Source organism: Trachemys scripta, chromosome 16, assembly GCF_013100865.1.
Source record: "Trachemys scripta elegans isolate TJP31775 chromosome 16, CAS_Tse_1.0, whole genome shotgun sequence".
NCBI lineage: Eukaryota > Metazoa > Chordata > Testudines > Emydidae > Trachemys > Trachemys scripta.
This window is the reverse complement of record NC_048313.1, coordinates 29,272,770-29,295,851: the sequence shown is the minus strand read 5'-3', so window position 1 is coordinate 29,295,851 and position 23,082 is coordinate 29,272,770. Positions and strand designations below refer to the sequence as shown.

The following is a 23,082-nucleotide window of genomic DNA, read 5'->3' as shown; positions in this document are numbered from 1 at the left end:
GTTTCTGACAGCCGCATGCAAGACATTAGTGTGCAATGTTGTGTGAGAGAGAGGCAGGGGGGAGGGGGAGGTCTGCTGCTGTCGGAACTTACAAGACAGCATGCTGACATGCTCTCAGCCCCCCCAAACCCACTCTCTCTCCCCCCACATACACACAACACACTCCCTGTCACACTCCACCCCCCCCCATTTGAAAAGCACGTTGCAGTCACTTGCATACTGGGATAGCTGCCCATAATGCACCGCTCCCAATGCTGCTGCAAGTGCTGCAAATGTGGCCATGCCAGTGTGCAAGCAGCTGTCAGTGTGGACAGATTGCAGCGCTTTCCCTACTGCACTCTCCGAAGGCAGGTTTAACTCACAGCGCTCTACATCTGCAAGTGTAGCCATGCCCTCAGAGGTTTTTAAGGCCTGGTTTGACAACAGCCTGGCTGGGATGATTTAGTTGGGGTTGGTCCTGCTTTGAGCAGACAGTTGGTCTAGAACCACCTGAGGTCTCTTCCAACCCTAATCTTCTATGATTCTATGAAGGGGTTCAGGGTCCTGGCCACACTTACAGAGGCTCAAGGAAGCAGACACCAGGTCCCTGTGGTGGCTCTGTGGGGTGCACGCTGCTTTCGCACCCATAGGCTTCGCTTTCCGCAGCACCCATTGGTTGTGGATCCCAGCCCATGGGAGCTGCAGAGCCGGCACTGAGGCAGGGGCATCACGCAGAGCCTCGCTGGCCACCCCAGCGCCTAGGGGCTGCAGGGACTCAGCAGCCAGTTCTGGGAGCCGGGCAGACAGGGAGCTTGCCTTAGCCCCGGGGCCCTGCTGCGCTGATCTGACTTTTAAAGGCCCGGTCGGCAGTGCCAAATGGAGCAACCAGGGTCCCTCTTCTACCAGGCATTCCAGTCGAAAACCATACACCTGGCAACCCTAGTACCCACTGACCCGTGGCTGTCCATCCCGATGGATCTGTCCATCAGCCTCTATATAGAAGAATTGAACTCATCAGTTCTGTATGCAGGGACCATCCCCCTCTGAATAGCCTGAATGGCCCCATTGGTGTCTGAGCAGGGAGCCCTGTTCCCTGGGGGATGAATTGTTCCATTTCTCCCGCTCACCTTCTCCTGCCGGCACCGTCGTGCGGGGATCCATCTGCTGGGGTCCAGCTGGGTCGGTTCCCTCTGTGGGATTAAAAGGAGCATTGTCTGGGATGTGGGAGGGAGGGCACCGAGCACCCAGCCATCGGCCCTGAAACTCCAGTGGCTGCTGCTGCCCCCTGGCTGGGGAACTCCCCAGTGATGCTGTCCGTGCTCCCCATCTGGGCGTCGCTTCTGCTGGGCCCAGGACTCACGGCAGAGCCTGGCTCTGAGCGTCCCATCAGTGCCAAGACCCCCTGAGGGTCCGGCTTGGTGTGGGGCTGGGCATGGGGATGCCCAGACAGGCCCCTCACCTACTACCACTACTTCCACGTGGTCACTGGGCTCCGACCAGACAGGCGGGTCCCACTTGTTGCTATATAAGCAGCTGTAACTCCCTGCATCTCCCTGACTCACGCTGCGGATGGGAAACTCAGCCACGTCCTCAGCAGGTTCCATCACACGCAGTGCGTCCTGGTCTCCAACTTTACTCAGAAGGACCCTCGCTCCCCAACACCTACACTCACACCAGACGGTCATGGCTCCCCCCGCGGGGCGACCTCCCACTGGGGCACAGGGAGATGTTGGGTTTGGGCTCTGCTGGCAGGAGGAGACAGGCCGTGAGACAAAGATCCCAGCATGGTCACTGCGCCCCGTTCCCACAGCCTGACTCTTGTGATGAGGCCGATACAGGGGTCTGCAGGGAGAAAGTCTCCTGGATGCTTTCCTCCCAAATCCAAGACCGAGAGAGCTGGGCTAGCAACACAAGAGACACGGGGTCCCCCCCACCCCTCAGCAGGGCAACAGTGCGGATCCATCTGCAAGGAGCCCATGGAGGGGTGGCTTGGTCAGTGCGTGCAAGGAGAGGCCGAGGGGACCTAGAGGCCAATTGAGTTTTATCTCCATCAGCTGGGGAAGGAGAAATCAGTTCAGTGTGGAATAATCACAAGTGATTCACTGGTGTAGCAGGAACTGCTGTGTACGGTCACACTGGGAACAATTGCTGAGCTCTCCAGAACAGTAACTACCATTGGCTGAATTAAACCCACTTCATGGGCAACAATTTACATTCGTGGAGCACCAAAATCTGGAGTATGAACGCACAAGGCACTAGGCCAGAACCCCACTGCTCTACGGTCCCTTCACGGCTTCTCTGTTCTTAGGCTGGTTCGTTGTATTTTGAGCCAACTCTTGTGCCGTCTCTGTTTGCTGCTCTGAGTTCCAGCTCAGATACCTGCAGCTATTTCTCCAGGCGATGGGTCGGCTTCTCAATTGAACAAATGTCCCTCCGTTGCTTTCTTTAGACTGCCTTTTCTCTCTGGCAATTTTTCCCTGCCTATCGCTGCCCCTGAAGGTGCTGGGCGGACGTTTTGTCCGCACTATTTGCTTTACGTTCACTACAGCCCACTTCATCCTCATTACTTAACCCTGTTTCTCTTTGCTCACAGTTGGTTTCTGTCAGGTTTCATTCGTGCTTTACTTCTCTTGTGGTTTTCTGATGTAAGCAGAGTCAGAATGAGCTCTCCCCTGACATCTGGTAATGAGTTGTGGAAAAGGACTTTAGGGGCTGATCTCGTTTGCCTGGACACACCCACCCTGCCTAGCATGATGGACTGCCTGCCAAAATGGTCACTTTGGCTGCTATGGGATCCCCAGTCTCTTTGTTATTGGGGCAGGAGTAATAAAGAGGTGTTATCCTGGTTATGTGAACCAAGGACAGTAGAACTGTACTTGGCATTTTATGACGGAGGGACTCACCCTCAATTAATCAGCATTCGCTAGGCAAGGGATGTGGGTTCCAAAACTCAGTCAATTGAGAGGGGTTTGGGATGGAAATGTGTGCCTAAGAGTGTAGGGGGTCTTCTTAGGGCCTTAAGTGATACTCTTATCCCTACTCTCCCCCCACTCCGTAACAACAGAGCTAATTTTGACTCCATTAGGAGTCTTGTTATATGCTGTAGATCTATTTTGGGCTAATAGCGTACCATCACTGAGGCTGAAGTTAATAAGAGCTGAGAGCTGTGTTAAGTGGGGGGGCCCTGAAGACAAGTTAGTGAGCAGCTAGTGGGGAGGAGTGGATAGCGGAGAGGCATGGCTGGTGGAGCCGTGTGGATAGCAGGGTGGCTGGTGGTGAAGATTGCACCAGAACCCCACGGAGAGGTGTGGCAATTGGCTGTCAACCCTAGCAGCAGAGCATGTAAGATGCCTGCCCCCTCCCCCACTTTCACCCAGGGTGGAGGTAAACTCTGCAAATGAACTTCTGAACTCTGGGGGGCTGCACTGACCAAGGACAGAAACTGTTGGTGGGGGTGACTGTTTTGTTGCTGGACTTAAGAGGTCTTTTGCTCATGGTTTGTGTTAGGAATCCTGTTTGTGGTGTTTCCCCAACATAATGCCACATTGTTTCCCCTCCTTTGTTAAAAGGCTTTTGCTACACTCAGACTCCGTGCATGCAAGAGGGGAAGTTTTGCCTCTTAGAGGTGCCTGGGGGGTGGTATGTAATTGTCCCAGGTCACTGGGTGGGGGTTTGAGCCAGTTTTGCATTGTGTTATTGAAATGGAACCCCTAGATCAGAGGTGGGCAAACTACAGATCCGGCCTGTCAGGGCTTTGGATCCGGCCCGCGGTATGGCGCTTCAGGCCCCGTGCCACTCTCAGAAGCGGCCTGCACCACATCCCTGCAGCTTGGGCGGGGGGCGGCAGAGGGCTCCATGCATTGCCATTGCCTCCAGGCACTGCCCCCCGCAGCTCCCATTGGCCGGGAATGGGGAACCGCGGCCAATGGGAGCTTAGGGGGAGGTACCTGGAGGCATGGCAAGGACAGTGCGCGGAGCCCTCCACCCACCTCCCCCAGGGGCCATGCAGGGACATGGTTCCAGTCGCTTCCTGGAGTGGTGCGGGGCCGGGGCTAGGGCAGGCAAGTCCTGCCATGGCCCCGGTGTGCACCGCTGCCACCCCAGAGCCGCTTTAGGTAAGCTGCGCCGGGCTGGAGCCCGAACCCCTCCTGCACCCAACCCCCAACTCCCTGCCCTAAGCCCCCTTCCTGCACCTTGCACCCCTCCTGCACCTGAACCCCCTGCCCTGAGCCCCCTGCTGCACCCCTCACCCCCATGCACTTCAGCCCCCTGCCCTGAGCCCCCTCCTGCACTCCACACCCCTCCTCTGCCCAAATCCCTTGCCCTGAGCCCGATCCAGCACACCGCACCCCCTCCCACACCCCAACCCCCTGCCCCAGCCCTGCATACAATTTCCCCACCCAGATTTGGCCCTTGGCCCAAAAGTTTGCCCAGCCCTGCCCTAGATACTGAACCCGGCCCTTGTTGCTGCCAACTCTGACGGGCAGAAGGGTTACACTAACAATTGTTTTTGTAACTTAAAGAGTCTTTTTTGTTCGTGTTTCACTACATGGCTTTTCCTTTAACTTTCCCCCTCAAGCCTCTGTCTTTCCTCTCTCTGCCTCCTCCTGTTTCTCCCATCTCTGTCCCTTCTCAATGGGACTTTCTCCCTGCCAGCTCTCTGCCTGGCACCCTTTGCTGACACAGCTCAGCCACTGGGTCCCTTTCCACTGGCTCCCCGCTCGCTGGGTCCCTTCAATTCTGGTGTCAGCTGCTGGTGTCTCTCTCCCAGCTGTTTCCACCAGGAGCACTTGAGGTGGTGGAGGGAGCTGCTGGCTGCTGTCTCCCACTGTTTTCTTTCTCTCCCCACCCCAAAAAATACCGTCCCAGGCTCAAGCTCACCCCGCTTCTGCTGCCCGGGAATCCTTGGGGTTCTCCCCACAGCAGCTGTTTTGAGGCTGCTTCTCAGTGATTCCATCCCTGCCGCCCAGCCGGGCGTCCCCTCTGCTGCGCCCAGGGCTCAGGGCAGAGCCTGGCTCTGAGCGTCCCATTGGCGCAGAGACCCCCCTGATCAGGGGCATTCACAGGAATAAAAATATGGCTGCTTTTGGAGGGGCACTTTGTGTGCCCCCCGCAGCCAGATGAGCTGGCTCTGTTCTCCAGAGGAGTTCTGTGTTCCAGCCCCACTGATTTGGGGGGCTCCTGCACCTGATTGCTCCCCTCGCACATGCCCCTGCCCCTTATGGTCCGGCTGGGTGTGGGGCTGGGAGCGGGGATACTGAGCCGGGCCCCTCACCTGCTACCACCAGCTCCACGGGGTCACTGGGATATGACCAGGTGTATTGGTACAATTTGGAGTGATAATAGCAGCTGTAGCTCCCTGCGTCTCTCCGGCTCACGTTGTGAATGGGAAACTCAGCCACGTCCCCAGCAGTCTCCATTTTCTGCAGCAGATTCTGGTTTCCATCTTTGTACAGAAGGAACATCATGTTCTGGTGCTGACCCTGACACCGGATGGTCATGGTGCCCCCCAGTGTGACCTCCCCCCTGGGGCTCAGGAAGATGGAGGGTTTCGGGTAGTAGGTCTCTGCAGTGAGAAGGAGACAGGCTATGAGACAGACCCCGGCACAGTCACTGCGCCTTGTCCTCGCTGCACGGTCCCAGAGATGGGGCCCCTGGAATAAAACCCAGCCAGAGGAACCTCTCCGAGATCCCAGAGATTCCTGGGGTCTCCGCCCAAAACTGCCTAAAACCCAGAGCACCCTTCTGTACCCATCTATCTCCTTAATGGGGCTCTGCAACCTGGAAGCTAGGACTCCTGGATTCTATCCCTGGCTCTGGGAGGGGAGTGGGATCTAGTGGTTAGATCGGGAGGGGGCTGGAAGTCAGAGGTGCTGGGTGCTGCACAGACACGGAGAGAAAAAGCCCCTGACCTAAAGCCAAGTCCTGACAATCTAACCAGACACAAGGTGCAGGAGGGATGATTATCCCCCATTCAGACAAGGGGAAATGGAGGCAGAGGCAGGTTAAGTGACACCCCAAGGAGTGTCCCATCTGCCCAGAGACCCCCATGATGGTCTGGCTGGGTGTGGGGCTGGGAGCAGGGACCCTGAGCTGGGCCTCTCACCTGCTACAATGATCTGCACGATATCACTGGGATATGCCCATGTGGGTGGCTCCAATCTGGAGCGAGATCAACAACTGTAGACCCCTCTGTCTTCCCGCCTGGTGCTGGGGATGGTGAATTCACCCCTGTCCCCAATAGCATCCAGCGCCCGGATTTGGAATCCAACTTCATAGAGAAATAACCTCCTGGCCTTGCACCAACACTGAGAGCGGATGGTAATGGCTTGCCCCGGGGTAGGGTGACCAGATAGCAAATGTGAAAAATCGAGATGGGGTGGGGGATAATAGGAGCCTATATAAGAAAAAGTCACAAATATCGGGACTGTCCCTATAAAATCAGGACATCTGGTCACCCTACCCCGGGGCGATCACCCTGCTGGGGCTGACAGAGATGGAGGGTCCGGGCGCAGGGAGCTCTGCATTCACACACAAACAGGAGTGAAATGGGGAGACACAAACCCCTCCCTGTGTGTCTGTAACCTGCCCTTAGCGCCCAGCCCCAGGGACAGCACCAGAGCTAACAGACACCTCACTGCATCCACAGGGAACCTGTGGGCTGGGTTCTGATCTCAGCCCCCCAGGGTCAATCTGGAGTCACTCCAACTGCAATGGGGGCAGGGCTGGGTTCTGATCTCAGCCCACCAGTAGGGTGACCATATTTTCCTATGCTGAATAATGGGACACCTGGTAAAACTACTCCTATTCAAGTGAGTTCAAAGGCAATCAATGAGAACTACTCAGTACAAACATTCAAATTAACAAGAAGTTGACTGAGCCCCTGTTAAAAAGAAATACTGCATAGCTGGACTCTTTTTATTGACCTTCTTATCGTTAAGGATTTAGGGTTCACATGAGTAGGGGTGACACACATACCCCTATCTGCCCCCCTATGGGGAGAGGTTACAAACACACACACACAAAATCCTGTACCCCTCTCTCACACAGGGGGGTGACTGACCGAACTGAACCTCCTTGCCCAGTGCTCTCCCCCCTCCATGCCTGACTCAGCCCCCGGGGATGGACCTGCCTTTCCTTGTACCTGATGCCATGTCTTCCTGAGGCAACACGTGTGTGTGGGGGAGGGGAGACACAGCGTCACATGGCCCCTCCCCAGATTTCTGCCAGGGTTCACACCAGAATGTGGCCAGCAGCAGCCTTTCGGCACTGTGCAGGAGGGAAGGGACGGGAGCTGCTTCCAGCCACCGAGGAGGAGCGGGGGGGAAGGGATGACCTCGTCCCTGTCTTTGCAGAGCTCATCTCTCCCCCTCTCCCGCATAGATGGAAGCAGCTTGTCCCTTCCTGCTCGCACAGTGTGGAAAGGCAGTGAACACCCCCAGGCTGCTGCTGGCCACCCACATAAACCAGCCGCCTCCTGCCCCCCAGCTACAGCACAGGCAGGAAGGGGTTAAGCCCTAAGGCTGCATTGTGCACCAGGGAACCTGACTGCTGGGGCTTCAGTGAATCCGGCCAGAGAGGGAACTCAGCAGGGGTGGGTGCCTAGGGGACGGAGCAGCCCCGCACTACCTGGGGGCAGGACCCAGGGCAACGGGGTGGGGGGTGAAGAGGGTGCTAAGCCCCTGCCCAGGGGGTTGCTCTGGATCCTGCAGGTTTGGGGTGTGAACAGGCTGGAAATCGCTTCCCTCCTCCCACCACAGCTTAGCTGAGGGGCAGAGAGGCTCCCTCATGCCAGTGCTGTGCGGGGCTTTGGCACACCCAGGGCTTGGCTCCTCCTGGCCAGTGTCCCAGGCTGGAGGGTCTTGGCCTTTCCTGGGGCACCGGCAAGGGCCGGCTCCAGGCACCAGCAAAAGGAAGCAGCTGCTTGGGGCGGCCAATGGAAAGGGGCAGCACATCTGGGTCTTCGGCGGCGGGTTCCTCAGTCCCTCTCGGAGCAAAGGACCCACCGCCGAATTGCCGCTCATGAATGAAGCGGCGCGGCTGAGCTGCCTCCGAAGTGCTGCTGATCACAGCTTTCTCTTTTTTTTTTCCACTTCACCGCTTGGGGCGGCAAAAAATCTGGAGCCAGCCCTGGCGCCGGCCCAGCCAGAGGCAGTGGGGGAAGGAAGGAAGCCGGCCAGGCTGTGAGTGAGCTGAGTGCTCCGACCAGGGGCTGGTTCTCCCCACAGCGCTGGGTTGGGCTGCGTCCCACCTGGGGGGAAAAGGAGGAGCAGCAGGGCTGGAGGGGGTGAAGAGGCAAAGCAGGGAGTGGACAGCGAGACGGGGAGCATGTAAAGGGCTGATGGGTCGGCAGCAGAGTTAACACGTAACTAGCTGCTGCCTGGCGCCTGCCTGCATCCATCAGCTACTGCAGCTCGTGCCGGCCAGAAACAGGACAGGGGGGCAGGGCCCTGCTGGACAAGAAGCGGCACTTTGTGATGGGGGCTGCAGTGATGGACCAGCAGGGGAGTGGCCAGCCCCGCACGCTGCATCTTCGCCCCACCACCAGCCTTGCACACCCACCCCCATCATGGACCACTGGACCCCACCACTCCGTTTGTGGGCAGGTGACTGGCAAGCAGGGATCCAGCCAGTACTGATGAGGGAGAGACAGTAAATACGGGACACTTTGCCCTCCCTCCAGTCAATCAGAAGTCATCCCCAACTGCACTGGTGGCCGGGTTAAGTTCTGATCTCAGCCCCTGGCATCAATCCAAGGACGTTGAAATGATTTTGTGGGTGAAAGTTCAGGGCTTACCACCTCTTTTCATCTTCCCCTTCCTCCCTCTCCCCATCCTGGACACTAAAGTTTCCCCTGCCCCATAGATACTCACGTCCTGACACCCTGCTCTGCCCGGCCAGCCAGCAGCCTGGAAAAGAGATGGCTCGTTAGGGACCAGATCCCAGAGCAACTGGATCCTACACCCTGGTCTCAGATGCCCGCTCCATGGACAAACGCCCTGGTCTCAGATCCCCCCCCCCCAAATGACACGCCCTGGTCTCAGATCCCGCCCCCCCCGGCACATGCCCTGGCTGTCTCCGATACTCACCAAGGAAGAGGACGGTGAGAGCAGATGCCATAATGGGGGCAGCGAGGGGCCCCTCAGCACTGCCACCAACACCCTGGTGCCCAATTCCACTGAGCCTCAAATAAGGAACTCAGATGGTGGCTCCAGCTACAGGAAGTTGACTATGTTGCCGTCTCTTCCTGTGTCCCTCACATCTTGTCTCTAATCTGCAGGCGAATCTAACGCAGCCAAAGTACTATTGCAGAAGTCTTTGCTAAACCCAAGAAATGCAGGGACCATCAGCTTGGGTAAGATCATGCATCTCACAGCATCTCTGTGTCTCTGTGGAGATTGGGTAACAGGTCACCCTCAATGTACCCTGCAGCCTTGAGGAAGGTGCACTGGGCTGGTAACCAGGCAACCCCGGGGTCTGGTCTTCAATCTTCCACTGACCACGATTTCCATGAAAATTCCATCCCCATTTCATTCTGGGTTCAAGCCCGGCTGATGACCCATGTAGGTAAAATTAATGGGTGATCATGCAATTAAAGGCTGGTGTCGTAATGGAGCTGCTTGAGGGGGCAGAGTTAAGGTCGTTCAGGAAACCATTACTGTGGCATTTGCTAGTGGTGGAGGGTTTGACTCTGCAGTCTTCTTTCTAAGTCTGCCAATTTGCTCACCTGCGACATGAGCCGTGGCACCGTGTGAGGAGCGGGCGCGATGGGGGATGCCTGGGTTTGTTGTCCCTTGTGCCATAGCTGAGCAGTGATGATGGCTTTACACTGTAACACCTGGTTCTAAGGGGCTTTTCTCAGCAAGTGAATTAAATCAACCAGGTTAAAAAAAAATGTGAGGAAGGGAAATTCCATCCCAGGCTCCCAACAGGTCACCAGACGGGAGAGAGCCAGGGACCTCCTAATCCCCCCGAGTGACAAAGTGGGGGGATTCTCTTGGTTTTTTCAATGGTTTGCATGCAGTGGGGGGTGGAACTGTTTCCCTGGGTGTTACTGGTTTAACGAGGTGATGGGAGGGGGAGTTTGTCGGTACAAAAGACCGGTGACGAAACTTGGGACCCCAGCCAATAGCCTGGAGAATGGATACCCCAGCAACTGGTGACCTGGTGACCGTGAGACCCAGCTCAGGAGTCACAGCCAGACAATGGGCTGTGAAGAGAGGACCCCATTAACTTGACAAGCCGGTTTCAGCCAGAGGGGGACAGAGGATGGCTGAGAGGAGAGGAGGCTCAGGTGACCCTATTTACCGGATAGAAGACAATGGACAGAGGCGGGGCTTGGGAGCAGGTGATATCGGATGCCCAGCAGGAAAGTGCAGGGTCCCTGGGCTGCAGGGAGAGAGCAGGAACAGCCCACCTGGATGCAGGGGAGACTTAGATGTGCTGTGCTGAGGGAGGCCAGGCCTGAGGCCCTGACAGTTTCCTGTGCTGGGTTCAGACACTCAATAAACCCTCCTCTTTTACGCTGTCTGAGAGTCACTCCAGTCTAGATAAGAGGGTTGCATCATCCCCTTCGGGTTAAGCCGCAGGGCTCTGGGGGCTATTTAAAGGGCCTGGGGCTCCCCTGCCTCTACCGCCCCGGGCCCTTTAAATAGCTGCCAGAGCCCTGGGGTAGCAGCAGCAGCTGGGGGCTCCGGCTGTGGTTTAAAGGGCTGGGGCCGTAGAGGCAGCGGAGGCCCGGGCCCTTTAAATAGCGCCCGGAGCCCTGCTGCTAGTCTAGGGCTCTGGGGGCTATTTAAAGGGCCCAGGACCCCCCTACTTCTACCACCCCGGCCCTTTAAATAGCCCCCAGAGCTCTGGGGTAGCAGTGGCGGGGCTCCAGTGGCTATTTAAAGGGCCCAGGGCAGTAGAGGCAGCGAGAGCCCTGACCTTTTAAATAACCCCCAGAGACCCACTGCCACTAACCCAGGGTTCCAGTAGCAGGGCTCTGGTGGCAATTTAAAGAGCCTGGGGCTCCAGCCGCTGCTGGGAGCCCCAAGCCCTTTAAATTGCCACCGGGGAAGCCAGGCCGCCCCCGTACGGTGCACCGGCTCTTGCCGGTACGCTGTACCGGGGCGTACTGGCTTACTTTCACCTCTGCCTCTGCTGGGCCCAGGGATCAGGGCAGAGCCTGGGTCTGAGTGTCTCATCGGTGCAGAGACCCCCTGAGGATCTGGCTGAGAGACGGAACACTCAGCTGGGCCCCTCACCTGCTACAATGATCTAGACGGGGTCGCTGGGATACGACCAGCAACTCTGATCCATTATGGAGTGATAGTCGCAGGTGTAGCTCCCTCCATCTTCCCGGCTGACACTGGGGATGGGAAATTCAGCCACAGTCCCATCAGGCACCAGGGTCACCTGGGGGGGCAAGTGGGGCAATTTGCCCCGGGCCCCGCAGGGGCCCCCACAAGAATGTCTGAGGCTCCCCCCCAGTCCTGCCACTGCCTTCACCTTCCCCAATCACCTGGCGCCTCAGCGCGCTGCATCCAGGAGCGGCCATGGACAGCGCTGCAGCGTCGTGGCTCCGGCAGGACCTGAGCTCCTCCTGCTTGGAGCCGTGTGGTAAGAGGGGAGGGCTGTGAGCTCCGGAGGGCTGAGTGGCAGGAGCTCAGGTCCCGCTGAAGCTATGCCACTGCAGCGCTGTCCAGGGCTGCTCCTGGACATGGCTCGCTGAGGCTCCAGGAGAGGGGGGAGGCAGGGGTAAGCATCATGGTAAGGAGTCGGGAGGGGTTGGATAAGGGGCAGGGAGTCCCGGGGACATTCAGAGGACAGGGAGGGGGGGTTGGATGGGGCAGAGGTTCTGGGGGGGGGGGGGGGGGGGGGAAGGGGGGGGGGGAGGGTGGGGGTTGGGGGGTGGGGGGGGTTGGGGGGGGATGGAGTCCTGGGGTGGTGGTTGTAGCTGTCTCACGGGGCAGAGGACAAGTAGTAGGATGGGTCAGGGATTCTGAGCGGGACAGTTGGGGGGCAGGAAGTGGGTGGGGGTCCAATAGGGGGCAGCGCCAGGCTGTTTGGGAAGGCACAGACTTCCCTACCTGGCCCTTCATACAATTTTGGAACCTCGATGTGGCCCTCAGGCCAAAAAGTTTGCCAACACCTGCCCTAATGTCTCAAAAAAAAGTGGCTTTGCGTTTTAATTTAATCGCATGATAAGCTCTATATAGAAAGCTCGTGTTTGCTCGCAGCATGCGTCCCCACTACTGTGGCGCCGCATTACCATTGGTCCTCCCCTCCCCTCCGACTACTATTCTCAAAAATTCTTTGACCTATATAAGTGGCCGCGTCAGGCGTGCCCAGCGCAGTGTCTACAGTGTTTGTAATCTTTGTTGCATGTACTCTACTGAAATAGCATAACAAGCCTGTGACTTGACTTTTTAATTCAATCGTATGATACCCCCTTTTAATTTTAAAATATGGATTGGTTCGTTGTTAAGATAAGAAAAGGAGCAGACAAACTGTTCATGTGAAAGAGCCTTTTCGAAACCAGCACATGTAAAAAAACAAACTAAGAAGTACAATGTCCCAACAGCGCCTCGACTCACTCATGATTTTGTACATTGAACAAGAATTGGCTTCGTCCGTTAATTACAACGATGTGATTGAGGAATTTAAGTCCATAACACCTGGTGAGCGACGTCTCATTCTCTAGGACAGGAAGATGAAGAAACCTTAATCCAGTTTGGTCAATTTGGGTTAGCTCATTATCTGGTTAAAGATAAAGATCATGAAAATTGACTGAATCTTTGTATACGCCTGGTTATCACTACACCAAAAATTTGGTATTTTGTGTCTCATTTTTTAAGTAAAATGTAGTTGTTAATTTTAAAAAAATTAAGTTTAGTTAAGTTTTAGTTTCTTTAGTTTGTTTGATGAATTAAAATAATGTCCTTTATGATTGAGATTCAATAAAAGTTCAACTTAAAAAAAAAATCCCTGGGTGCAGACTTTAATGAAATGTGCTGCGCCCGCCTATGTGGTCAATGCTTCTTGATGTTGCCAATGCATAACCAAGTGATATAAAGTAAAACTTAGAGCATACATTTTGGAAGATATTCTCCCTCCTGTGCGTGATGGTTGTGACAGGTACTTTGACGTCTATTTTAATTTCTGTCGCAGATCAAATTGTTCCGCAACACACGGGGTACATAAGGAATTTCTCAGTTAACTACCTGTGACGGGTTGGATCACAGAAACCCCCTGGAAACTGCCACCGGATGTGCCCAGACTCCTTCTACCCCTACTTTCCCTGCCAGCTCAGGACTCCAGCATCCTGTCTTGCTGATCCATACACTTCCAACTTCCTCTCAGCAGCCTTTCCACGATTTCTAAAACACATGTCCTTGGTAAGAGATGGCCTACTCTGTCCGGCGCTGGGACTTATGGGGTAATGGTGCTGCACTCTGATTGGCAGAGGGCCTTGGGAGGAGTTGTTAGTGGGGTCACATGACCCACTTCCAGAGGGGTCACCCCAACCCAGAAGTAACCCTGAATTGTCAAAATCTCCTCTCGGGGTGGTCTTTTCGGGACAAAACCCCTCCTGATTTGTAGAGTGGGGTGGTGGTGGGTTCTTAGACGAGTCACACGACTCACTTCCGGACCAGTCATCCCACCATGGAAGTCACCCTGATTGGTCAAAATCTCCTCTCGGGGCGGTCCTGTCAGGACGAAACTTCTCCTGATTGGTAGAGGGTGGTGGGAGGAGGTCTTAGAGGGGGTCACATGGCACACTTTGCTTCCGGTCAGGTGGCACCTTGACTCCGGAAGTAATACACCCATAGGGCGGAACTTCTGGTGATAAGCGGGAGAGACTAAGGGGTCAAGGGGCGGGGTTAGGGGGTTGATTGACAGTGGGGCCCTTATACTACTAACACGATTTGTTCTTTACAAATCCATGCTGGCTATTCCCTATCACCTTACCACCTTCAGGTCTCGCCATCACCTGTCCTTTGCTCTGACACTGCACTGGGTAACAGCACAGAGCAGAAAGGCGACAAGCAGCAGATTTAAAATTAAATTAAATTAAATTAAATTAATGGAGATATCCCATCTCCTAGAACTGGAAGGGATCTTGAAAGGTCATCAAGTCCAGCCCCCTGCCTTCACTAACAGGACCAAGTACTGTTTTTGCCCCAGATCCCTAAGTGGCCCCCTCAAGGATTGAACTCACAACCCTGGGTTTAGCAGACCAATGCTCAAACCACTGAGCTATCCCTCCTCCCTCTCTTGCTGCCTAGCAGAGTCATTCCCCATCCCCGGCCTGTCACCCATAACTAACACCCCGCACCCCTGCCTGCCCCCCCCATCTCCCATCCTGCCCCCTGGTCTATTCCCACTCAAGTCCCCCTGAGACTGCCTCCCTCACACCCTGCCCCCATCACGGCCCAGCCCTCCCCCCTGGCCTCCAAGTCCACAGCTCCCCTGCCCCCTTACCCTCTCCCCACACAGGACCTGGGCAGTGCAGGGCGGATCTGCCATTTCCTGGGCAAGGATTTAGCCACTGCATGATGGAGATGCCTCCTTCCAGGCCACGAAGTAGAACCCACCAGCCAACTACAGCCTGGTGCCCGAGAACTTCATGGCCCATACAAGGGCCATTTCCTGAGTAAAGCTGGGCAGATGAGGGTCACCCCCCTGTGCCTGCAGGGTCCCCTACCCTTGCCCCCTCTGGGCTGGTTCTAGCTGGGCCGCACAACCCCAGATGCAGCAGTGGGACCCTCCTGCCGCTGTGCCCCCCACACCAGCCCCTCCCACCAATGGGCGCCCGCTGTAGGGGGCAGGCAGGAGAAACGAAGCCCCTTTCTCAGCACCCAGGCGGGGACCCTTTCTGCCCGGCTGGCCACCTCCCTGTGCTTTGACTCTGGGCTGGGTCTCTGTACACTGCAGTGTAAGCCCAGGGTTAGTAGAAGTGGAGTGACCCACCCCCGTCTTGAGCATCTAAACTCCTTCCTAACCCTGGGTTGAACCCAGGCATCCTAGCTCCCTCCTGTAACACGAGCCTGCATCAAGCCGGGACACTGGGTTCAAGCCTGATTGCTCGGCTGTGTCAACGCAGCCCCCAAGCCCGGGGGATTGTGGGCTATATTTGGACGACTCCTGGAGCATGAGGGCTGGGTGTACACTGCAGAGCAATAGGGCTTGAACCATGGGGGCTGGCTTGATTCGGACTGGGACCCTGCACTCCCGTGGGGTGCTGGGGCGCTGGGTCCAAGCCTTGGGGGAGCGTGATGGCTGTTTAGATGGAAGTTGGGAGTAGACCTGAGCCTGGGTTCGGGCCCTCGGTTTGCATTGCTGTGAAGACACAGTAACTGAGTTCACCGGTGCTTCCTGCCGTTGTGTGTGGATAGTTCTGGGTCGGGCCCTCTGGTGTCCCTCTGGATATGGATTGGATTCAATCAGTTCCCTAAGGGCCCAGACAGCCTGGTGCCACCCACACCTCCAGGCCCGTGCTGCCCCCAAGAGCAGCTGTAACCCTAGTCCTCCCCAACCCCAGTAGCCATGAAAAGGACAGAGGGAAACTGAGGCATGCTGAGGCTTCATAATAATATTACAGGGCATTGCCCCTTGGTCACACACGGGGAGACATCCCCGTTCTGCTGTGCGAGGTGGCTCTGCAGCATGTAGAAAAGGGACAGTACCCCTTTAAACTGGAGGTGAGCCCTCAATGGGCACTCACCGGGTTCTGGGTTGTACAAGGGGCCCCAAACCAGATAGAGTTACTTGGTGCATGAAGCCAGGCCGGGCCTGTGGGGGTGTAGCTGGTGAACAGGGGTAAGTGGTGCCTCTCTGGGGGGGGCTGCGGAAGGGGCAGAAGAGAGGGGCACCCAGATCTGCCCAAAGGGAAGGGTGTCTGATGAGTTTCAAGGCAAGTGAGGCACTTCCTCTGGCTCCCAGCAGCATCCATAGCTCTCTCCCCGCTGCCCCACGGCCTCTGCCCAGTGCTGGCACCAACCGGCTCGTGGGAAAATTGGGAAAGGAAAGGGATGTCTGGTCTGGTACTGGCTCCCCCACACGGGGCCACCCCAGGCAGGGGCCTATTGCTAGAAGGGCTTGCCCTGGCCAGTCCCTGCTTTGCCATGCACTGGGTTCTTAGCCCAAAAGCTGGGGGGAGGTGGGATGCAGGGCCCCCATAACTACAATAGGGTCAGGGCTAGATTCTGATCCTAGCTTCCTAGAAGGCAATCTGGAGTAACCCACTCCCCTCCCAGAGCCTGGGATAGAACTCAGGAGTCTTGGCTCCCAGTCCCCAACTCTAACCACTAGACCCCACTCCCCTCCTGGAGCCAGAGATAGACCCCAAGAGTCCTGACAACCCAAACCAGTGCCCAGTACCCTAATCCCACCTTTGGGCACATGGCACGGCTATTATGGAAATACTCTTCCAGTGGGAGGTTCTGTGGGGAGAGGGGTGGGAGCACTGGCTGTGGGGTGGGGGGGGCTTCCCACTTCCCCAGCCACACCTCTCCCACCAGGGGGTGCCCCTGCCGCACAGAATTGCTGTCCCACCCAGTGTCTCTGCTTCGCAGGGGTCGCCAGCGACTGGAAGAACCATTTCACCGCAGCGCCAAGAGAGCGTTTTGCCTAGCTTTACCGAGAGTGGCTGCAGGAACTGGCTGGGATCGTCCCCTGGGACAAGGAGTGACACTCGCCCCCAGCTCAGGCAGGGTGCACAGGGCTGTACGTAGCCAGGGGACACTGTGGCTGCTGGATGCCCCTCCATGGAGCCAGAGCTCCCCCTAGTGGTGTCCTGTGGTAGCTCCTCCCTCCAGAGCAGCTGGTGCTACTGCCAGGGGGCGCCCTCACCTGACGTCCGCTGCCCCAGGCTTGCCCCTGACCCTGTCCACTCTTTCCTCCCTGTTTCCCTCTCTGCCAAATAAAAGCCGCCTGCATCTAGGGGTCAATTTATATCCCACGCTTATCCTGAACCACCTAGTCCAGATGGCAGGACACACCGTCAGCAGCTGCCTCGTCTATTGCATCCACCTGTGAGCCAGGACTCCTGGGTTCTCTCCCTGGCTCTGGGAGGGCAGTGGGGTCTAGTGGTTAGAACAGGGGGTGGGGCTGAGAGCCAGGACTTCTAGGTTTTATCCCTGGCTCAGGGAGGTCAGTGGGGTCTAGTGAGTCCAGCCCAACAACCTCTAGGCTGGAGGTCAGGGGTTTGATCCTGGGATGTGACTGTCGTGTTGGGAGTAGTCGGGAGGGGATTCTCCGAGGCAGGGTTGTTTGGGGGCAGGAGGTTTTGAGCTGGTGTCTCAGCCCCTGAAGGGGCAGTAGCTCGTCCCCTGGGGAGATTCTCTTCTCTGCAAGGCCGGATCCAGGTTCCTGGGGGCGCAGAGACAAGGCGAGTTAGAGGGGCCTATGTCACCATGCCCAGACCCTGAGGGGAGCAAGGGGCACAGAAGGCGGGGTCACCTCACCTACGGCACCCCCCTTGGGCGGTTGTAATACGCCTCAGCCAAGATCAGCCCCAGGACAAACAGGACTATGGCACACAGCGCCAGGCGGTCGATGTTGGCGTGGGTGAAATCCAGGCACCCCGAGGGACCTGCTGCGGGGGGAAGTGGAGAGTCACTCAGTCACTCGGACGGGGAGATCAGCAGCTGGCGCTGCCCCGGGAGTGCAGCCCCCACCCCCCTTGTCCCACAGGTCTGGTTCTAGGGCCTCAGCTTCCCCAACAAAGCAGTTGTCTTGGTGGACAAACTGCCCCTGCCCCAAGGCCCCACCCCCAGTTCACTCCATCTCCATCCCCCTCTGTCCGTCTCTCGCTCTCCCCCAACCTCACTCACTCGCTCATTTTCACCAGGCTGGGCCAGGGGGTTGGGGAGTTGCAGAGCCGGCGTTTGGGGCCGAGCAGGGCCCCTATGGCCACTCTGCACCTAGGAGCCAGAGGAAGATACCAGCAGCTTTCTAGGAGCCACCCTGACTTTTAACTGCCACGCCAGGGTCCCCTTGAAACCGGGTGATCTGGTCAAAAACTGGACACCTGGCAACCCAAGCCGCAGGCCCCGCCCAGGCACCCAGCTGGTCCCAACCCCAGAGCCAGGCCCCCCAGAACCTGTCCATCTCCTGTGATACCCCAGTAACTTCCAGGGAGCATCCTACAGGGCAGGAGGTGCCAGAGGAGCTGGGTGTCCGATGGTGAGGGACTGGGCTCATGCACCAGGAGTCACTTCCTCCATCCCACCCAACCAGCCCCAACCCCCAGGGGCGGCTCCTTGGGCAGCATGAGCCTTCCAGGATTCGTCAATGGTGATTCCCCGCCTGGCCCCGGTACCTGGCTGGGTGGGAGCCAGCGCCGCTCCAGGCTGGGTTGGGTCAGTTCCCCCTGTGGGAATAGAACCAGTGTCTTTCAGGATGGGGGGAGGGGCTGAAACAGCAACTCAGTGACCCCCCCCCCAACTCAGCTTCAATCGTCACTGTCATTCATGAGGGGACAGGCCGTCCTGGCTCAGCAGCCCCTGGGCTCTGACTCTTCTGTGTGTCCCCAGAGTGGGGACAGATGTCTGGGGTCCAGGATCCCCCTCAGCCCCAAATCTCCAGCAGCTGCTGGTCCCCCTTCGCTGGGGAACCCTCCAGTGACACCCCAGCCGGGTGTCCCCTCTGCTGGGCCCAGGGCCCAGGGCAGAGCCTAGCTCTGAGCGTTCTATTAGTGCCGAGCCCCCAAGGACCCGACTGGTTGTGGGGCTGGGAGCGGGGATAGCCCCTCACCTGCTATCACCAGCTGCACGGGTTCACTGGGCTGCGAGGAGACGAAGGGCTGTGACTGGGGCCGGTAGCTGCAGCTGAAGATCCCTCCGTGCTGCCGGCCCACGGTGGGGATGCGGAACTCGGCCCTGCCCCCAGCAGGGTCCATTTGTTGCTGTGGATTCCGGTCTCCAGCCTTGTACAGGAAGAACCTCACATCCCAGCGTTGCCCCTGACACCGGATGGTGGCGTCTGCCCCTGGGACGGTGACCGAAGTGAGGCTCAGAGAGATGGAGGGTCTGGGTAAGCTGGGATCTGTGCACAGGAGACAGCCTGTGAGAGCCAGACCCAGGCACCCACCCAGCCCTGGACTTCCTGGCCAGCCCCAGCCACGGGCAGATGCAGGGGCCGATGGGCAGAGATTATCTCCCAGATCCCAGAGCTCTCCCCACCCAGAATCCCAGCCATGCAAGCTGGGCTCCCAGCCCCAGACACCGAGCCACGGCTCTCTAGTTCTTGGGATCCTCATATGCCATGTGTGGCCCCTGCCTTGTTCACTGCGTCCGGCCTCCCCCAGACAGAGCGACTCACAGGCTGGTCTCTGGTTGAAAAGGGAACCTGGCAGTGCCGCTGACTGGACACCCTCTGATTACCTGCAGTACCTGGCCTGTGCCACCAGGGGGTGGGAAGAGCAGCTGCTGCTGGAGTCTGGAAGAGCAGTGGAGCTACTCAGCAGGGGGCCTGCCCCACTCACCCCCACCCCCACAGCACAGCTTTCCCTCCCTGCCCCATTTACTCCAACCCCCACCCCCACCCCACCTCCTACGCACTACGGGCAGCGTTAAAGTAGCCTCCCTGCCCCAAGTCTCCAGAGTCTGTTGCTCCCCCCAGCTGGGGAACACCCTAGTGACTCCATCCCTGCTCCCCAGCCGGGTGTCCCCTCTGCTGGGTCAGGACTCGCTGAGATCTCCTGGGATCTGGCTGGGTTTGGGGCTGGGAGCCGAGGTGCCGGGTAGGGCCCCTCACCTGCTACAATGATCTGCACAGGGTCGCTGGGCTCCGAGTAGGCAGCTGGTCCTGCTCTGTAGGTATAACGACAGGTGTAGCTGCCACCGTGTTCCCGTCTGGCGCTGGTGATGGGAAATTCAGCCTCAGAGCCAGCAGGGTCTGTGTAAGTCAGATAGTTCCCATCTCCAGCCTTGTAGAGGAGGAACCTCATGCCCAGGTGCTGATGCTGACACCGGATGGTGACGTTTCCCCCCATGGGGATCACCCCACTGGGGCTGATGGAGATGGAGGGTTTGGGGAGGGACCCCTCTGGATTCACAAACAAACAGGCAGTAAGTGGGGGTGACACAAACCATGTCCATCTGACTCAATCCTCTCCTCATCTGTCGCTCCAGCGTTTTACCCCCCGCCCCTCCCTGGGGTGCAGGCTCGGCCCTGAAGCTCACAGCCAGGGAGAGACACAGCAGGGGGGGAAAAGGACATTTCCAGTCTCTGATTCCTTTCGTTCTCCAGGGTCAGTTCAGCCCAGCCCCCACTGCAGTCATGGGTGACTCCGATTGAACCTGGTGGGCTGAGATCAGAATATGGCCCTTCCTCCACTGCACTCAGGGGGTGAATTGGGATCTACCTGTGGGATTCCTGGTCCAAATTCAGGTCCTTTGAGCAAGTGGCTCCCAGGACAGCCTCCCTTCCACCCTCCTCAAAAAAGCACATTTGCAAACCCCCACATTGTTTGAACAGTTTCCTGCCCACCCCTGGGGCTCAAACTCTGGCTCTGCTCCGACACCCCAAACCACTCTCAGCCGCTGGGGATTTAGCTCCGCTCTGCACAGTGCCAGCAGCCCCTTTGTGGGCGGGATATTCCCAAAGCTGTTCAGGGGACGTTCCGAATGCCGGGCCGGGCTGAGCCAGACCCACGAGCAAAGCAGTGACATGCGTGTGCAGCAAGCCGAGGGTGAGACACAATGGTGCCTTGCTCCAGTCCCTCTACGTGTCCACTTCTTACAGCCCTGCTCTGACTGACTCGCTCCCCGGGTACAGTGCGGGGCCGCTGTGGGGTGGCTGGTGCCTTCACTCTGTATTTTCTGGGGGGCAGAGCTTTGAGTGCAGGTGAATTCACCGTGTGGTGCCCATCCCTGTAATGAGTGGGGCAAGGGCTCAGTCCCCGCCTCTGGATATGGGAGGGAGCAGAGGTCTGACAGGATCATCAGTTTGGGGGATCTGCATGCCACCCCATCCCCCACCCACATCACTCGTCCTTAATGGGGAAATTCCCCTAGCTGCCCCATTCCCCACAGATACTCACCTCCCAACACCTGGCTCCGCTCAGCCAGCCAGCAGCCTGGAAAGGAGGCATGTCGTTAGGGACCAGATCCCAGAGCAACTGGATCCTACACCCTCGTCTCAGATACTCCCCCCTCCCCCCATTGCACAAGCCCTGGTTGTCTCTGATACTCACCGAGGAAGAGGCTGGTGAGAGCAGATGCCATGATGCGGCAGTGAGGGACCCCTCAGAGCTGCACCAACACCCCAGTGAGCTTGACCAAGCCTGAGGCCCGAGTGCGAGCAGAATGAGGAACTGTGCTGGGGGCTGCAGCCCCAGGAAGACCATGATGCACTCCGCCCCTTTCTTCCCCATCAGACGGTTTCTCTGCAATCTCCAGGCCAAATCTACTGTGGTCAGAACAAAGACAGCTCCCTGCAATGGCTAGCAAACCACATCCCCTCCTGAAGCTGTCTGGTCCCCTCCTGCCCCCCATCACCTCCCAGCCCCACATGGGAGCTGCCCAGTCTGCCCCATTCCCAGCTGGTCCCCAATCTCAGGAGGCATCAAGAGGTGCCCAGGGTGCCCTGATCTTTTCCAACAGGCCCATCTAGCCTCCCTGGAGCAGCAGCTCAGAGCAGAGGAGAACTCCCACCCCCCACAGACAGTGCCCCCCACAAAGCAACCGTCTCCCATGGAGTGGGGCAGAGATACCTTCCTGAGCCAGCTGGGCCCAGTGCCAGCCCTGGAGCATGAGGGTGGAGGGGCCTGGCCAACCTTCTTCTAAGGGACAGTCGCTGCAGATGCTGTTCTTAGCCCGGTGGCGTGGGAAAGAGACAGGACGACACAGTTGGAGGGGTTGTGGTTTCCGGCCCCTGTGACGGGGTGGGAGGGATACATTTACATCCTGAGTTGTTAAAGGAACAGCCGATAAAGCCACAAAAGGGGAAGTCTGCACAGAGCCGGCTCTCGCTTGCTGTCTCTGCTAGAGCCAGTGAAACTCTGCGTAAACTTAATGCCCCAGCACCAGTGCCGTATTTAGGGCGGGCAACTGCCTGGGGTGCCGGGCTAGGGGGGTGCCAGACTCAGGGTGCTGGTTTTGTTGTTAGTAACAAAAGGGAAAATTGAATATTTGAAGTAAAATTCCAGAGGGAGTTTTTTAATGGCTCGTTGTCACTGCTGAAGCATCTATCAAAGAAAGGTTTGGACCAATGAAGTACCATGAAAAGACCTGGGGTGTTTGTACAACTTTAGTAAGCTGCCAGCAGACAGGAAAACATGGCTGAGTCATTATACGGACTTTCACCGGGCGCTGACACATGGGGATTGTACGTATGTCAATGACAAAGACCTCTCTGTCGAATCAGACAACATCTGTCATGTTTTGCCACACTGGACGTGCTCCCCACTCCAAGTTCTCCAACACACACGTGATGTAGAGCTGCAGGGCCCTTCTGGCCACTGTCATGTGTGGCGAGCGGAGCTTTTCGAAGCTCAGGCTCATTAAAACTTATCTGTGATTGACGATGGACATGAGAGACGGACGTTGCTGGCTATTTTATTGCTTGAAAATGCCACTGGCCGGTCTTTGGTTCCCTCTCGGATGCTGCACTTCAGTTCATGCAGTCAAAGGTGAGAAAAGCGACTTTTTGAACAAAGGACCAGGGGTAACATTCTCAGGCTGTCACCTGCTGTAACACGAGATTTTGTAAGCACAAAAGAAACAGTTACACCTGGTGTAGAAATTAATGAAGAGGATGTGCATTTTCCCCAGAACATGTGCAGTGTATATTGTAGCAGAGGTAAAAGAAATGCAAACCTACCAAAATAGGTTGTGTTGTCTTTTTCAGATCACTGTGTGTTTGAAAATAGGAGTTAAAAGTTAATTGTGTCTCTTTTTAAGTAAGAGTCTTTAAGCTGTGGATAGATTTGGATCCAGAAGCAAGCCAGAAAGCATCTGTACTAATGCAAATTATCTTAACTGATAATGTAGAAGCCACTGAAACCTGGGCTGCCTATGAAACAATTAAAAGGAAATATGGGATAATTCCTCTGTTTTGCCTGAAATCAACAAGAGTATTTGTATATAAAGGAAATATTTTAAGCAATGA

At 57.0% G+C, this 23,082-nt stretch overlaps 2 protein-coding genes across 2 annotated transcripts; both read right to left on the bottom strand.

Annotated features, from left to right (window-relative positions):
- Positions 1-993: 993 nt before the first annotated feature.
- LOC117889042 (leukocyte immunoglobulin-like receptor subfamily A member 6) lies at positions 994-9,227 on the bottom strand. The gene is made up of 4 exons (XM_034792849.1): positions 9,069-9,227; positions 8,853-8,888; positions 5,255-5,545; positions 994-1,169 (listed from the first exon to the last, which is right to left on the bottom strand). Exons 1-4 carry the CDS (start codon positions 9,097-9,099, stop codon positions 994-996), a joined length of 534 nt encoding a protein of 177 aa, XP_034648740.1. The 5' UTR covers positions 9,100-9,227.
- A 6,323-nt stretch (positions 9,228-15,550) lies between these two features.
- LOC117888737 (osteoclast-associated immunoglobulin-like receptor) lies at positions 15,551-21,783 on the bottom strand. Its single transcript, XM_034792409.1, has 8 exons — positions 21,686-21,783; positions 21,167-21,381; positions 21,014-21,049; positions 19,726-20,016; positions 18,724-19,014; positions 18,290-18,340; positions 17,433-17,563; positions 15,551-17,337 (listed from the first exon to the last, which is right to left on the bottom strand). Exons 2-7 carry the CDS (start codon positions 21,195-21,197, stop codon positions 17,433-17,435), a joined length of 831 nt encoding a protein of 276 aa, XP_034648300.1. The 5' UTR covers positions 21,198-21,381; positions 21,686-21,783; the 3' UTR covers positions 15,551-17,337.
- Positions 21,784-23,082: the final 1,299 nt, after the last annotated feature.

Excerpts from the sequence above, each read along its gene's own strand:
- LOC117889042 (XM_034792849.1), bottom strand. The coding sequence starts at position 9,099 with ATGGCATCTGCTCTCACCGTCCTCTTCCTTG. Across the intron at positions 8,889-9,068 it reads TCTCACCGTCCTCTTCCTTG|GCTGCTGGCTGGCCGGGCAG; the intron begins GTGAGTATCGGA and ends TCTCTTTTCCAG. Across the intron at positions 5,546-8,852 it reads GCAGAGCAGGGTGTCAGGAC|AGACCTACTACCCGAAACCC; the intron begins GTGAGTATCTAT and ends TTCTCACTGCAG.
- LOC117888737 (XM_034792409.1), bottom strand. The coding sequence starts at position 21,197 with ATGGCATCTGCTCTCACCAGCCTCTTCCTCG. Across the intron at positions 21,050-21,166 it reads TCTCACCAGCCTCTTCCTCG|GCTGCTGGCTGGCTGAGCGG; the intron begins GTGAGTATCAGA and ends CCTCCTTTCCAG. Across the intron at positions 19,015-19,725 it reads TGTGCAGATCATTGTAGCAG|ATCCCAGCTTACCCAGACCC; the intron begins GTGAGGGGCCCT and ends TCCTGTGCACAG.